General features: G+C 39.4%; 1 protein-coding gene across 6 annotated transcripts in view; it reads right to left on the bottom strand.

The window, feature by feature from the left end:
* Nucleotides 1-16,415, bottom strand: part of tpp2 (tripeptidyl peptidase 2) — an 88,702-nt gene that overhangs the window by 15,136 nt on the left and 57,151 nt on the right. For all 6 annotated transcript variants that reach the window (XR_013547490.1, XM_078402756.1, XM_078402755.1 and 3 more), the window contains 4 exons: nt 10,343-10,494; nt 6,705-6,801; nt 3,705-3,835; nt 2,308-2,515 (listed from right to left, as the gene is read on the bottom strand). Coding sequence is in view for 5 of the 6 variants with exons in the window: in XM_078402756.1 (XP_078258882.1) it covers nt 2,308-2,515; nt 3,705-3,835; nt 6,705-6,801; nt 10,343-10,494 (588 nt within the window). In the remaining variant the exon portion in view is untranslated. The remainder of the gene's footprint in view (nt 1-2,307; nt 2,516-3,704; nt 3,836-6,704; nt 6,802-10,342; nt 10,495-16,415) is intronic.

Genomic DNA, 16,415 nt, shown 5'->3' with positions numbered 1-16,415 from the left:
TCATGAACACTACAGTTGGTAGTGGAGGGAGTGAATGTTATATGTGGTCGATTGGGTTCTGATAGGATTCTTATCAAGCAGGCTGTATTCTCCAGGATTCTGTTAAGCTTTGAGTATTGTTAGAACGACATTCATCCAAGCAAATTCCACAACATTCCCAAGATATGCCTGACAAATTTCAGAAATGTTTTGTGTAGTCATGAAGTAAATAATTTGTAACTATGACTTTTATATAGACAAGATAGCTGCTGTGAAAAAACAAAGATTCTGATTACAGATTGGTTAAGTGATGGGGCAGAAAGGGATCAAATGCCATAAAATATGGAGTCCTGCAAAAATCACCAGTTCAGTAGAATGAAAGTGTAGAGTATATTTTTAAAAAATGAGATACCACTAAATATTGATATACAGATACATTTAATGCTCTTTGTACATGAATTTACCAGAATGCTGCCTAGATTTGAGGGAATTAGCTGTAAGGTTGGACAAACTTGGATTGTTTTCTCTGGAGCGTCAGAGGGAAGACGATAGAAATATATAAAATTGAGATTTTATAGATAGAGTAGACAGTCAGAATATTTTCCTCAGCATGGAAATTTCAAAAAATAGAAGGCACAGGTTTAAGGAAATGAGGGGCAAATTTTAAACGGAGATGTGCGGTACAAGTTTTTTTTTTACACAGACTGCTGGATGCTTGGAACATGCTGCCAAGGATGGTGGAGGAGGCAGATACAACAGGGGCTTTTAAGAGGCTCTTCGATAGGCACATGGATTTGCTGGAAATGTGGGATTTGGAATTAGTGCAGGCAAAGCATATCAGTTTAATTTAACATCATGTTCGGTACAGACATTAGGGGCCAAAGGACTTTTCCCAGTGCTGTACTGTTCTATATATTGTACTTAATTAACATCCAGGTAAAACTAACATCAGGTTATATTTTACTGCACAGCTGTTGGCATGTACATCACCTCTATTTAACAAAGGGGTTGAGAACCTAAAGAACCCTTCATAATGCAAAGGTTTGTACAGGGAGAGGTACGGCAAATCATTTCTGCAATGGAAATTAGATGCCAAGGATGGGAAGAAACCAGTCGATCTCCGTCCAGTACAGATACAGTAAATCAATCGTTTTTATTCCTCCAATGGGCATTGCTCGTTAAACTAAAAATGGACTTCTGAGGGAGCAAGGGAGAATATAACCTACATTCTAAAGAATACAGGGTAATCCCATTGAAACATAAAGGGCTTGATAGCTTGGGTGCTACAGTCAAAAACAATAAAATACTCAGCCAGGTGTAATGATGTTGTTCTAACTTTATCTTCATTTTGTAAAGAAACAAACCATGGGTTGTCTTTTTACAATCATCTTTATATTTGACCATCATCCCTTTCAACCTCTCCTAATTTCCATCTTAATACAGGGCACTGCTCACAACCTTTCCCTGCATCTTTAAACTTGTTTTGTATTTCATATTTCCAATTCTGGGGAAACTTCATTCTGCTTTGCTACCTTATGATTCCAACTGAGCTGTGTAAGTCAAAGGTTTCATTTTAATTACAACCCATTCCTGGTAATATTTGCCTACAGATACATTAAAAAGAACCAAACAACACAACTTTGAAAAATAACAGGTCTGACATACATGAACAAATCATTCCTGCAGGCGAGATTAATGTTGGGACATGGCAATATGTATTATCCACAAATAACTACTGAAAAGGCAGCATAATTACAATTTATTTTCATAAAATGAGTAGTATTTCTTGCTTGGATGCCAAAAACATTTTATGTTGAGGAACTGAACGAATTAAAAACATGATTTAAAAAAATTACATCTGTATACACATTGCGGCAGGTTTTGTTTTAGACCCAGAGATCTCCAAAGTTCTGGCTTGCTGTTCTTGGTTAAAATCAATTGGAACAAAAGGGCAGCACGGTGGCATAGTGGTAGAGCTGCTGCCTTTACTGCGCCAGAGACCCAGGTTCGATCCTGACTACGGGTGCCGTCTGTACAGACTTTGTACGTTCTCTCCGCGACCTGTGTGGGTTTTCTCCGAGATCATCGGTTTCCTCCCACAGGCCAAAGACGTACAAGTTTGTAAGTTAATTGGCTTGGTATAAAGGTAAATTGTCCCTTGTGTGTGTAAGTTAGTGTTAGTATGTGGTGATCACCAGTTGGCGCGAACTTGGTGGGCCGAAGGATCCGTTTCCCTGCTGTATCTCTAAACTAAACTAAATAACAGATAGTGAGTAAGCACTTTATTCCACAAAGGATATCACAATAATAATGAATAAATTAATTTACCTTAGAGTCAGTAAGTTCTGTCCATTTAAGTATCTCCCAAAATGTTTCAGACAGGTTTGCCAAGCTGTCTTTGGTATCATCTCCTGTACTGTCTACTTCTTCTGAGGCCGCACCGTCCTGTGATTGGAACTGGAGAACTGTGTCGGCCAATGCACAGCCCTTTCGGCACAAAGCATCAATCAGGGATGATTTCTGTTTTTCCATGTCACTAAACACGAGAAAAGATTAAGCTTAACCCAAGAACAGCACATAAGCATTTCAATGTAGCAAGAATTCATACATTTTGAAGGCAAGTACTCGACAGGTTAATTCAAGCATTATCCCATGCGAAAAACTTAAAAAAAATTATTTTAGAAAACTGAATTCAAGTTAGACAATAGACGCAGGAGTAGGCCATTCGGCCCTTCGAGCCAGCACCACCATTCAATGTGATCATGGCTGATCATTCTCAATCAGTACCCCGTTCCTGCCTTCTCCCCATACCCCCTGACTCCGCTATCCTTAAGAGCTCTATCTAGTTCTCTCTTGAATGCATTCAGAAAATTGACCTCCACTGCCTTTTGAGGCAGAGAATTCCACAGATTTACAACTCTCTGACTGAAAAAGGTTTTCCTCATCTCTGTTCTAAATGGCCTACCCCTTATTCTTAAACTGTGGCCCTGGTTCTGGACTCCCCCAACATTGGGAACATGTTTCCTGCCTCTAACGTGTCCAACCCCTTAATAATCTTATATGTTTTGATAAGATCCCCTCTCATCCTTCTAAATTCCAGTGTATACAAGCCTAGCCGTTAGCTTGTAGGAATAAAAAGTTCAGCAGAAAGCCTCAAAAACACGCATATCAAGGATGCCATTAGTTACTTGGTTGTCTGTGTATGAACAGATAAACCTTTAAATGCATGATTTCATCAAACTTAGCCCTTTCTTTATCTAAATATCTGTCAAACAGTATACCTATTCCCATTCAAATGAAAATATTTATTCCTACAAGCTAACTGCCATCAAATATGTACAAAATGAACTGGGATAGTAATAATCTATTCTTATATTTTGAAGTCATGTGTTAGTACAGACACCACATACTTTTCAAATAAAAGGCTCAAATTTACACCTGACTAAATAGGTCTATCTTACAAATATCTATGTTTAATTTAACACATTTTTGAATAATGGGCTGCTTTTCAGGAACATAACCCCTGCGTTAAAACCACGAGCTGTCTGTAGTTGTAAATCGGTCAAATCCTTTCAACATTATCTAAGAAATTTTAAGGCTGGCAGTGTAACATAAATGCGCAAAATTTGGCCAGAGAAATAAAAGCCTGGGGCTGCACAGATAATCAATGTACCATTTCTTCTGTAGGTTAAACAATGATAATGCCACAAAGTTTAGTTATGCACCTCTTGACAGTAGCTGCTTCAGGTCTTGGATCGGTCTTTATAGCCAGATGAATTGCTAATGCAGTCTGATCAATACGAGATATAACATCATCCGCTGCTTCCATTACAGCATCCATTCTTTTAATTCGCTCCTAAATGAAAGAGGTTAGATTCTTATAGTAAATGTAATACCAAACCTATTAGCACACGAAGAACAAGACAAGGAGGAAGGGAAACACATGCAAGAAGGGAGGGTTGGAAGTGATTACAAATTTAGTTGAAGAGATGGATATGGTCATAACGTCGTAAGTGATAGGAGCCGTATTAATCAAGAATCTATCTATCTCTGCCTTAAAAATATCCATTGACTTGGCCTCCACAGCCTTCTGTGGCAAAGAATTCCACAGATTCACCACCCTCTGACTAAAGAAATTCCTCCTCATCTCCTTCCTAAAGGAACATAATTTAATTCTGAGGCTATGACCTCTAGTCCTAGACTCTCCCACCAGTAGAAACATCCTCTCCACATCCACTCTACCCAAGCTTTTTACTATTCGCTAGGTTTCAATGAGGTCCCCACTCATACTTCTAAACTCCTGCGAGTCCAGGCCCAGTGCTGTCAAACACACATATGGAGATTATTTTTAAGAGGGGAGTAGGAAAGTCTAAGAAAAGATTTACAGAACCAGAACACCTGGAGTCTTTGATACCAGTGAAAGAGCAGAAAAGCATAAACGGTCTACTTTATAAAAGCATAAAGTAGAAATCTGGAGGACATAAAAAAGATTGTAAGAAATTAGAGAAGTAGAATGAGGTGGGATTCTGGCAGGTTTTAACACTAGTCAAATGATTTTCAATTCATTTTGTTGGGACACGTGAGCCAAGACAGATTATGTAACTGGCACAGCATGCATCTACCTCTCAATTTTTAAAATCAGCAACATGAAAGTGAGCTGGTAACACGGAGATGGAAAAATAAGCAGGCTGTGAGATTATAGAATTGAAAGATAGGTGGAACAGCAAGTCAAAGTCTCAACTAGCCAAATTCAGCCTGGAAGTGTGGCTTAGGAAAAATATTTGCACTAGGGAATTAATATTGTGGATTTCAGTCATCTGATATTCAGTTCAGGAAAAGTTTGACTCGTTTATGATGATGCTGGATAGTTTGGGAGGATTGCTATGGTTATCAGTCTAAGGATGTGATTGTTAGAGTCAGTTTAAATTGATGCTGTGTCTGGAGATAATATCATGAAGCAACATGTAGAGGAAAATGAAGCCAAGGATAAATCCTTCATTTTTTCTCCAGAGGACATCATTGTGAGATTAGGAAAATAACTGTAGATGCTGGTACAAATCGAAGGCTGAAGAATGGTCTCGACCCAAAACGTCACCCATTCCCTCTCTCCTAGATGCTGCCTGACCTGCTGAGTTACTCCAGCATTTTGTGATACCTTCATTGTGAGATTAGTTAGAAATCGGACCGTCCGGCGCGGCCTGCAACCACAACAACCTGAACGCGGGAGAAGACGGCAGGAGAAGGGAAAGACATTGTGGCCTTCCATCACAGTGAGGAGAGGACTGGAAGAGACTCACTGTGATGGATGTTTCTTTGATGGATATTTCTTTTTTTGTGTGTTTTTGGGGTTGTGTAATTTTAATGCCTATTTAATGCTTTTATTGTTGGACTATGGGTGACTGAATTTCGTCCAATATTGGATGACAAATAAAGCTATCTTGAATCTTGAAGATTTTTTCTGACAAAGGAGGGCATTCGGCCCACTGAGTACATGCTGCCACTTACAGTAATCCCATTTTCCCCATTACTTTTCTGTAATCTAGTCTATCCCACATGCTTGCCAATCCCTTGATTCACTTACCAACACAGCTACAGTAGTGATTTACCAAAACCAAATAACCCACCAACCAGCATGTCTTTGGGATGTGGACGAAATGCGGGATTAAGGGCAGAACAGTTCAGCAGCTGGTTGAGCTGCTATCTCATAGCGCCAGGGACCCGGCTTCAATCCTGACCTCAGGGATGCTGTCTGTGTGGAATTTGCATGTTCTCTGACTTTCAGCTCTAGCGGAAGATTTCATTGTGAACTCTAGTGCTGCCTACGTAGAGTATGTACTTCCTCCCTGTGACTGCATTGGCTTCCTTTGGGTGCACTAGTTTCTGGCCAAAGATATGCGGGTCAGTCCGTTCATTGCTCACTGCAAACTGCCCACTGGTGTATGGGTGAATGGTAGAATCTGCGAAGAGTTGACACGCAAGAGTTGCGAGGAGAATTTAATCAATACAAAAAGCTGGAGTAGCTCAGCGGGGCAGGCAGCATCTTTAAACTGAAGATAGGCACAAAAAGCTGGAGTAACTCAGCGGGGCAGGCAGCATCTTTAAACTGAAAATAGGCACAAAAAGCTGGAGTAACTCAGCGGGACAGGCAGCATCTGCAGTTCCTTCCTACAAAGGAATTGAATTGATGTAGGTTTAGTGAAAATGATGGACTGATGATCAGCACTGATTTGGTGGGCCAAAGAGTCTGTTTCTGTCTCTCTATAACTATGAAATTAGAGCACCCTGGAGAAACGCATGAAGTTACAGGGAGAATGTACATCCTCCACATGGACAGCACTGGAGTTCATCATTAAGCCTGTTCGCTGGAGCTGCAAGCAGCAGTGCCACAGCGCAGTGGTAGAGGTGCTGCCTTACAGCGCCAGAGACCAGAGTTCGATCCTGACTACAGGTGCTGTCTGTACAGAGTTTGTACATGCTCGCTGTAACCGTGTGGGTTTTCCACAGGTGCTCCGGTTTCCTCTCATACTCCAAAGATGTACAGGTTTGTAGATTAATTTGGCTTTGACGAAAATTGTATATTGTCTTTAGCGTGTAGGATAGTGCTAGTTTACGGGGATCGCTGGTCAGCATGGACTCGGTGGGCCAAAGGGCCTGTTCCCGTGCTGTATCTGTAAACTAAACTAAAAAATCTGCTCATTGATAAAAAACATTTAGATGAATCTTACCTTTTCAGTGTCCAACTGATGTAGTCTTGCAACATACAGAGGTAGATGGGTAGGATAAGACTCTTTCAATTCTTCATAAAATACATTCTCGTCCAACCTACAAAAAATAAACTTAATTTGGTGAATTTACTGGAAAATTTAAAAAAGATTATTTTGCACAATCTTATTACAGTTGCAAGATTCCAGAAATAGTTCAATTACAGACAATTTCTAAAAAAGCACTGAAAATGGCAATAAGCGACATCAAATGCTTCTCAGGTATCACAAAATGCTGGAGTAACTCAGCAGGTCAGGCAGCATCTAGGAGAGAGGGAATGGGTGACGTTTCCGGTCTGACCCTTCTTCAGACTGGGTCTCGACCTGAAACATCACACATTCCTTCTGTCCTGGATGCTGCCTGACCTGCTGAGTTACTCCAGCATTTTGTGATACCTTTGATTTGTACCAGCATCTGCAGTTATTTTCCTACTCAAATGCTTCTAAAGTAAACAAAGTGCTGGAGTAGCTCAGTGGATCGCCTGAAATGCAGCAGATTCTCTTCCCTGGAATCAAATGATTCTCTCCACAGAAGATCTTGTGACATTAAGCTGCTAAAGAGACATGAAATACAACTATGATGCACCTATGGCAGGTTATTATCACGTGATCTATGTATATCTATATCTTGTGTCTATTGTCTCAGCTTTGTAAATAGCCCTAAATTCCCTTTCAATTAGCAACCAATAGAGCAAAATAAAAAGTTAAAAGCAACTGAATGCAAAGCAACCGAACACAACAGTATTAATTAAGTATCTCTGTCAACAGATATCCATTCTTTCGCAGGAATTATAAAGTGCTGTATTTTAAATTTTGTTAAGATACACCAATCAATGTTCCCTTTCTCCTTCATCTGCACATTAGTAAAACAAAAATCAAACTGTAGAACTGTGAAGTATTTGCAGTTTCATGTTTGCAGATCTGATCATGTAAAAATATCAGATGAGCTGCTCCATTGAAAAACTTTACTCTAAAATAAATTAGCACGTGGGGAGTGAAGAAAAAAATTAAATTAACTGCCCCGTTTCCTGAATGAGGGCTTCCCTTGAGAATTCCAACCACATATGCAATCATAAATGCATTGTTTCTCCAAACAAGCATTAAAAACAACATTGAGAATATCAGCAAATTACAAGTTATTGCGCTGGAAGATCTCTCTGAAGAAAAAAAAACTTTACAATATGTAATATGCTTCAGATTAAACAGGTACAAAGTAGGAAAACATAAAAGCCTAGAGAGCATTTCAGCTTGTATCTGAACTCAGCTCGAACAAACTGTGGCTAAAAAGAGCAATGGCCAAATGTGGGGTAAACATCTAGAGCCTATAATCAAAACTATGCCAAATGTGTAACTTCTCAAACACCTGCTAGAGTCTCAAACCAAAGGCCTAGGTGTCTCAGTTACCTATGCAGCTAAAAATGGCATGCAACAAAGAAAACTGGGCAAGGAGAGTAGCAAAACTACAAATCTCGAAAACTAAAATAGAAACAGAAAATATTTGAAAAATGTAGTATTACAAGAAACATCTGTGGAGTTGTCCATTAGGATGTTTAAGGCTGTTGACCATGCCTCAGAACTGAGAACAACGAGAATCCTAACATACTTTAAGCTGCAAAGAAGAGGAAAAGGTGGAGAAAACAAAGGGACATCTTCAATAGGATGGAAGCCAAGCAAAATTATGGTATCAGCTGCCAATTTCCACTGCTCTCATTTTCACATGGTGCATCTCTGACTATTCCTTTCCCTGTCTCCATTTCTCCCTCTATTTTTCTCCTACATCCTTTTCACCAGAATAATCCCCATCCTACATCTTCTCGTGACATTTATTGGTTAAGGCTACTGAGTATACAAGGAGGGAGGTTTTACATCAGGCAGATCAAATGTAGACTTGGCGACCATTTCGCCAAACATGAGCTCGGTCAGCTTGATCTCCCATTTGGTATCCATTTTAACTCCCCTTCCCATACCAACCTCTATGCTTGGTCTCCTCCATTGCCATAATGAGGCCACATACAACCCAATTCCCTATTAACTCCTCTTTCCCACCATCCAGTAACCCAAATAGTCCTTCCAGTGAAACAGTGATTCACTTGTACTTTTTCATTGCATTTGGTGCTTTAGATGTAGTGCCCTCTACAATATAGACTAAATGGTCACTGCATGATTGTTTTGCAGAATGATCCTGAGGTTCTGGTGTCTATCATTTTAATTCTCAGTTCCATTTTCATACTGAACTATCTTTGACCTCAGACAATGAAGCCAAACACAAGTAAAGAACATGATCTCATCTTCCAAAAGAGGTAACGCTGATGACTGAAACAGAGTTCAACAATTTCTGATGACCAGACTTTGCTGTTACTATCAGAATTAGTTGGTTATGAAGAAAAGTCATCAAGATTTCATGTTACTTCTGTTTCTCTCTATACAGATGCGATCTCATCTGCTCAATATATACATTTTCCATTTTTACTTATGAAATACTCATTGTTGTGAATTATGAATATAGATGTACATCAAAACCAAAACATAAGCAGCTTAATCAAATTAGCTTAATTAAAAATAACATTTTTGAAGATGCACAAAAATTAGGAAACCAAAGTAAGAAATATATATGTATATGAAATATACTGTATGCACTGTAAAATCAAATTGCAATTAATCTTATGGGTAACAAATATATATATTCTGCAAGGAATTAAAGTTAAAAACTGCCAAAGCAAATGAAATGATCTGCTCTACTAGACGTGTGCAGTAAAGAATTGCAGATGCTGGTTTACAATGAAGATAAACACAAATCCTGGAGTAACTCAGCGGGTCAGACAGCATCTCTGGACAAAAGGAATAGGTGACGTTTCGGGTCGAGACCATTCTTCACATTGAGAGTCAGGGGAGAGGGAAACTAGAGGTAACAGAACAGATCAGAGCTGGTACCGATGACCAAAGAGCCCACAATGGTCCATTGTTGGTAGTGGACGAAGCGATAACGAGGGGATACGAACAGTAAAACTAGCAGGATGACTCCGGTGGGGGAGGAATGGAGGACATTTTGTGTCCATCTTTGGTCTACTATACTTGTTCTTCACATCATCTCTCATCAAGAAAGATTCTTAGATGCAGGAAAAGTGTTCCCAATGTTGGGGGAGTCCAGAACCATGGGTCACAGTCTAAGAATAAAGGGGAGGACATTTAAAACTGAAGTGAAAAAAAAAGTTTTCAACCAGAGAATTGTGAATTTGTGGAATTCTCTGCCACAGAAGGCTGTGTAGGCCAATTCACAGGATGAATTTAAAAGAGAGTTAGATAGAGCTCTAGGGGCTAGTGGAGTCAAGGGATATGGAGAGAAGGCAGGCACAGGTTACTGATTGTGGATGATCAGCCATGATCCCAATGAATGGCGGTGCTGACTCGAAGGGCCAAATGGGCTCCTCCTGCACCTATTTTCTATGTTTCTATGCCCTTTTTTTTACATATGACTTGATTTTTAACTGAAAGTGAACTATAAATTTAAAGAGAGAGAACCTTTACACAGCATCAACATTTATGGACATACTCCCAGACAGATTTACGGGTCTACCCACACATTCCGAGGAGCAAATACATACTTAGCCATCCACTGTATCTTCAGGTCCCTTAGAGCATCAACAAACTCATCCTTCACATCCTTCTCTTTTTCAACATCTTTTTCTTTATCTTTGTTTCCATTCTTCTGTTTATTTGGCGATGGTATAAGATGATATTGCACAGACACCATATCCTATGTGCAAAAATAGAAAAATTATAAATTAGTAAAATTCCCACATTTTAACCATAACCAAGATCATTAAAGACACCACAAAGAAAATCAATACAAGTTGAAGGTGGTATCAGTGTAAAAAGTTATAATCAAAGCAGTCATATCTTAACTCCTCCAGGTCTACATCTCTCCAGTCCTCTGTCTTTCTACAATTCTTCTGATGGTGGTTTTTGGAATCAAACAAAGGGCTGGACATTTAAAACCACAGTATCACAAAATTTATTCCTGCAGAGACTGGTGAATTTCTGCAATTCTCTACCACAGAGAGTCATGGAGCCTAACTCATTAGAAGAATATGAAGTGGAGATAGCTACATGTTTAGAAAGTTGATAGTTTGGGAAGAGGGTGGGTCAGTGGGGATCTGGCACAGTGAAGAATTGAAGCCCAAGGTAGATTAGTCATAATCATAATCAAATAGCATGCAGGCTTGAGGAGCCAGATGGCCTATTCCTCCACAAATCTGCTTGTGTTCTTGGGTATTTTTTTACCCCTGCAGTCCAACTGTTAAGGTTGCTTATTCATTAACCTACAACTGGTATTTCATTCTTAAATCCATCCATCTTCAAGCATTTCTTTGAATTTATCCGACTGACAAAAGTTAGTATCAACTACGTCTTTATCTCAGCATCTATGGGAATGATTTTTTTGTGTTAAAGACATGATGTGAATGTAAATTTTAATTCTGGGGTTGGATAAATCGGTTAAGGTTCTAATCATTGCCTACCCCACCTCCCTCTGCTTCTTTCAATTTCCTTTCTCCCACTGTTTTTCAAAATCCGACACTGGAATGGAGGGGGGGAGGGGTGCTGCAATAGAAATGATGGTTCTAAGATCAGGTGAATTTCAAACCTTTGACTAAACAAAGAGTTGGATGTAGGAGTAGCAAGAAGAGAAAGAGAGGAGAAAAGGACAAAAGGGACAAAAACGAGGGACCCTGCATCATTGCATGACAGGTAGAAAGGGTGATAAAGAAACTTTTGACACGTTGGCCTTCAGTCAGAGAATTGGGTGTAGAGGTTGGGACGTTATGTTACTGTTATACATGGCATTGGTGACTCTGCATTTGGAGTATTGTGTTTGGTTTTGGTAGTTGTGGCAGATATAATAACAACGTTGAAAAGACGTTTGGACAGGTACATGAATAGGAAAGGTTCAGTGGGATATGGGTCAAATGGAACTAGCTTAAGAAGGCATCTTGCTCGCATGGACGAGTGGGCTGAAGAGCCTGTTTCTGTGCTGGATGACTCCATTACAAAGTAGGTCATTGATTTTGAAATATCTTGGGATGCCCAAGAAAGTAATACGCATTTTCTTTACGAGAGTTTCCCCCCTCTTATTTGGATGAGGTTGCAGTCTGGGGGGGGGGGGGGGGGCAGGGGGAGGGGATGAGTGGGATGGGGGTGCACAGATCTTCCCAGCATGAAGTTGGTAATGGGATTGGTACATTTCAGCAGGATGGATCTCAGCAGGCAGAGGCAAGGGAAATAGGCCAATAAATCGTAATGTTTCAGTGATTTCTGTGTTGAACTTTGTGAAGGAAAATTATCGGTTCATTCTGTAAATGATGATCTACAAATAAAATACTGCAAGCTTAAACGCATGCTATTATGCGATTCCCATCTGGTCCTTTAAAATGTGGGGCCAGTATTGATGGCTACAAATAATTAAATTTCAATTATCTGGGTGAAATAGGAACAAACAAGCCTGTTAAAACAAATTTACAAATAGTCACTGACAGTATTAAATAGATAAAGGAAGACCATTCATTCTTTGAAGTTCTAGCAGTTCTTAATGAGTAGAGATACAGCCACTCAATCTGTCGAGAGTAGTTATCACAGTCAAAAGGTCACAGTTGTGACACTAACAGTGCTATCTATCATTATTAACAAAAAAACATACAAAATTCTGCAATCCCAAAAGGCCTTCAAATGAAAGATCAAATGACTGCATTTAGAAAATAGGCAAAATAATCTCAACTTTATTTTAGAAAGTGGTTGTGTCAACAAGAGTAACAAGAATCATCAAATCCTGATAAATACTTTTGTTCAGTTTATACTGAAACAAACAAAACACTGGAACCAATTCTCCACACTCTCTCCCCTGACTCTCAGTCTGAAGGGTCTTGATCCGAATCGGCACCAATTCCTTCTCTCCAGAGATGCTGCCTGTCCTGCTGAGTTACTAGCATTGTGTGTCTATCTCCACTTAAATTTAGTTTCCAGAGTTATAAAGTCTTACAGAACTTTTATAGGGTTAGGGTTAAGCCTAACTGGACCTATTCATACTAAAGCTGCTGAATAGCCTCTGCACACAGGTTAACGAACACTAGCTGCATTTTATGTCAACAGCCCATCACTGCGACAGCAGTGTGCCATTCTCAATCACACTAACACATCTATTTAGGTCAATTGCAATTGCCGTCAAAGTTAAAAGCAGCCAACCACCCCACTGATTGAAAAGGTGACAGAAGAAGATTTAATTACTATATTCCAAAAAAAAGAGCTAATTATTGAAAGGGAACAAGTCTGAAAAGTTTTGGCAATGACTCATACTGCCAAATAACTTAGTTTGCTCCAGGAAACACTCAGGAGGATGTACCACGTTTTTTTGGCAAGATTTAGGAGATATATCAAGCAAATCATCGCTGAACTGACCGTGATCCAATGTGTTCTGGAGATGGACTTTTACAGGGGACAGGTGGCACAGCACAGTCTAGTTGATTGGACCATCGTGCAGCAACATAACCAGACATATCTCCCATAACACCACAGGCAGACTGAACCTCAGCAATGGGATTTATGTACTCAGAGATGATGCACAGCTTGAGGCAGCCACATGCGTAGGATAAGGGACATGATAGCAAGACCTTGCTTGCCCAGTGAAGAGAAAGATTCCTCCTGTCAGATGGTGCGTGTGTGATCTGAGTCTCCATGCTACAGCATACTGCTCTTGAGCCAACTGCACTGGGGACAAGACAATCATCCATCTCCTACTGCAAAGGCATGCAATGGTCTTTGTCAAGGTTTATTTTGAAGAACTAAATCGAACTGTGCTTTACAGAGACACAGCACAAAACAAATATCAACTGCTGCTGGATGATGGTCAACTTGGTGAAAGACTGCCTGAAATTCACTGGTCTTCCTATGCAGTAGTTCTCCAGCCGAATACTGCAAACTGGCACACTTCTAATGGAAGCTGACATCATAATATTGCAATGTAAATGGATGACAGGACTTCTGCCAAAATGCCAGCAAGAATATTTTGTATTTTGTATTATATACATTGTCAATTTTTTGATGAAAGGCTGGGGGTTGGGACTATTTGAATAACTCTAGAAACAATTCCTGGGGTTAAATTTACATTTTGCAAAATATTAAACTGAATACAAAACAAAATATCAGTAACTAAAAAATTAAATGTATTAATAAACTTAATTATTATGCTTGACGTTGTGAAATAAAACTTGGTACCTATTGTTGCAAGTACAAATTTTATTCCATCTTTTTACTGTACTAAAGCAATTCATAAACCTCAGAAGTTCAAGACGCAAATATTCCTTACGTGCCAAAACATGGAGGCTAAAACCAATATGAAAGCAGAGTTTGATGAGTGGTACTGGGATGTTATGGTATAGATTGGTGACACAGTAATCATCATTTTTTAATTTCACCCCCTTCACCTGACCAAAGCCCCAGCCTATAGACATGCCACAGATTCCAGGTGTGATCTCTTTCCTTTTTTTGTAAGATATCAAACTTTAATTAAACTGAGTACTAATGTCAACCAGCTGCTGAGTTGAGTTTTAAAGAGGTATGTGCTGAATACCACGCTTATTAAAACTCTCTTCATAAAAGGAATGCTCCATGCCAGCCGACATGCTGGAGAATCTCCTTTGTAAACTTTCCAGTGCAATCATTTCATTCCCATAGTGTGGCATCTGAAAAAAGTGCACCATGTGGCCTAACCAATGTTTTATAAAGTTCCCTAATGTCAGTGTTCTTGTATTCTATTCTTCGTCTAATGAAGGGAAGTACCCTATAGACCTTCTTCACCACCTTATCCACCTGTGGGGCCACCTTCAAGGTCCTTGGACTTAAACCAAGGTTCCTCGGTTTCTCAATATTCTTAAAATTTGCTCTGAACCCGTCATATTATTTAGACCTTATCTGAATTGTAGAGTCTCAGATTTGGACTTAGCACGGCCAGAGACCTCTGCTCCCACTTTAAAAAAAAACAACTTTCTACAGGGAACATTGCTGCTATTAATGTAATCTGCATTATTTGCTTCATTTGGCATCCGACCTATAATGTCTAGTGATAATTTTGGGGTCAGAATTCAGATCGGTGTACTCTGAGATGTTCAATTATATTGCAAGCTGTTCATGGAGGATGACAGGCAAACTTTGAAGTGGGTGAAATTGTAGAGTTAGAACAATTCCAACTCCAACAGCCTGACCGCGGGAGAAGACGGCAGGGAAGAGAAAAAAAACATTCTGGCCTTCCATCACAGTGAGGAGGTGACTGGAGGAGACTCACTGTGATGGATGTTTCTTTTGTTTGGTGTTGGTTTATGATTGTATGTATTATTGCATTTTTATTGATTATTCTTATTGGTCTTATTGTTGAACTGTGGGTAATTTTTCATTTCACTGCACATTTATGTGTATGTGACAAATAAATTGACTATTGAAGAAAGAAAGGAGGGGTTAAAAAAAGACAATACCAAGCTAAAACAAAAAAGTGGCATGTCACTACCTGCACCTCTTAGCACCAGTTACAGAGCAGCAATAGAAGAGGCTTGGGAGCAGATCGCTTTCCTACCTCCTCAGCTGGGCAATAATGCATGCGTGGGGGACCTAAAAGGGGGTAAAAATAACTTTAAAAATGGGGGTAGCAATTAAATAAAATTACTTATTGCTTTGCCATATATATTTGGACACAAAGAGGAAGAAATGGAGATAACCTGGTGTATCCCATGCACCAGAAACTTGCTTCAGTAAGATACTGATAACAAATCTAAGATTTTGCTTTAACAAAGTAAATGCATTCCAGATTTAAAAAAAAAATAAAGTAGGATGTTTGGTGCATCTAGCTGTTGACGGTGTTTTTTTGACACAAGGAGTTATAATCCTATAAAGCATTATCTTTTTATTTCTACAATTTCATCAATCTATTTTATTCTAAAATGTTGACCTGCTCTCTGCTTCTGTCACCATCTTTGTTATTGTATTCCACAGCTTCAAAATTCTTAGTGCTAAGTATTTCACCTAATTTGTGCTAAATTTCACAGAATTAATCTTGTTTCTTTTTTGACATAAATCACCCCATTTCACTGATTTGAACTCAAGATTATTTCTCTACATCATTGTTTCTCTAAACTAATTATTGTCCTTCCATTTATTGTCTTTCCATTCCCCATTTGCTCTCTTCAATTAATTAACTTGCCGCTGTCTGGACTGAAATCCATTGTCATTTCCTGCCTACGTGACCAGTCCAATGATATCCCTCAGCAGAAAAATTCCCTCCTCTTCATCAATGAAACACATATCATCTGAAATATCTCACATCTAGATCTTAAAACAGTCAGTATGGACATGGAAATCCATCTTCTCCACTTGCTCATTTCAATATCAACCCTGGGAGGCAGACAGAAAGCCAGAGATTTGGTCTCAGTTATAAAATGCCTTTGTAAACCATCTCAATGACAACAGCATGTATTTACATGGGCCATTTAACTTAATAATCTCATAGAGTCCTACAGCACAGAAAGAGGCCCTTCGGCCCATCGCGTCCGCGCCGCCCGTTACCAAACACAGTCTAATTTATAGAGTCATAGAGTCCTACAGCACAGAAATCTGTCCAAGGGTGTTTCACAAGTGCAT

This window comes from Rhinoraja longicauda, chromosome 7, assembly GCF_053455715.1.
Source record: "Rhinoraja longicauda isolate Sanriku21f chromosome 7, sRhiLon1.1, whole genome shotgun sequence".
NCBI classification, from domain to species: Eukaryota; Metazoa; Chordata; class Chondrichthyes; order Rajiformes; family Arhynchobatidae; genus Rhinoraja; species Rhinoraja longicauda.
This window is presented reverse-complemented; position numbering and strand designations above follow the sequence as displayed.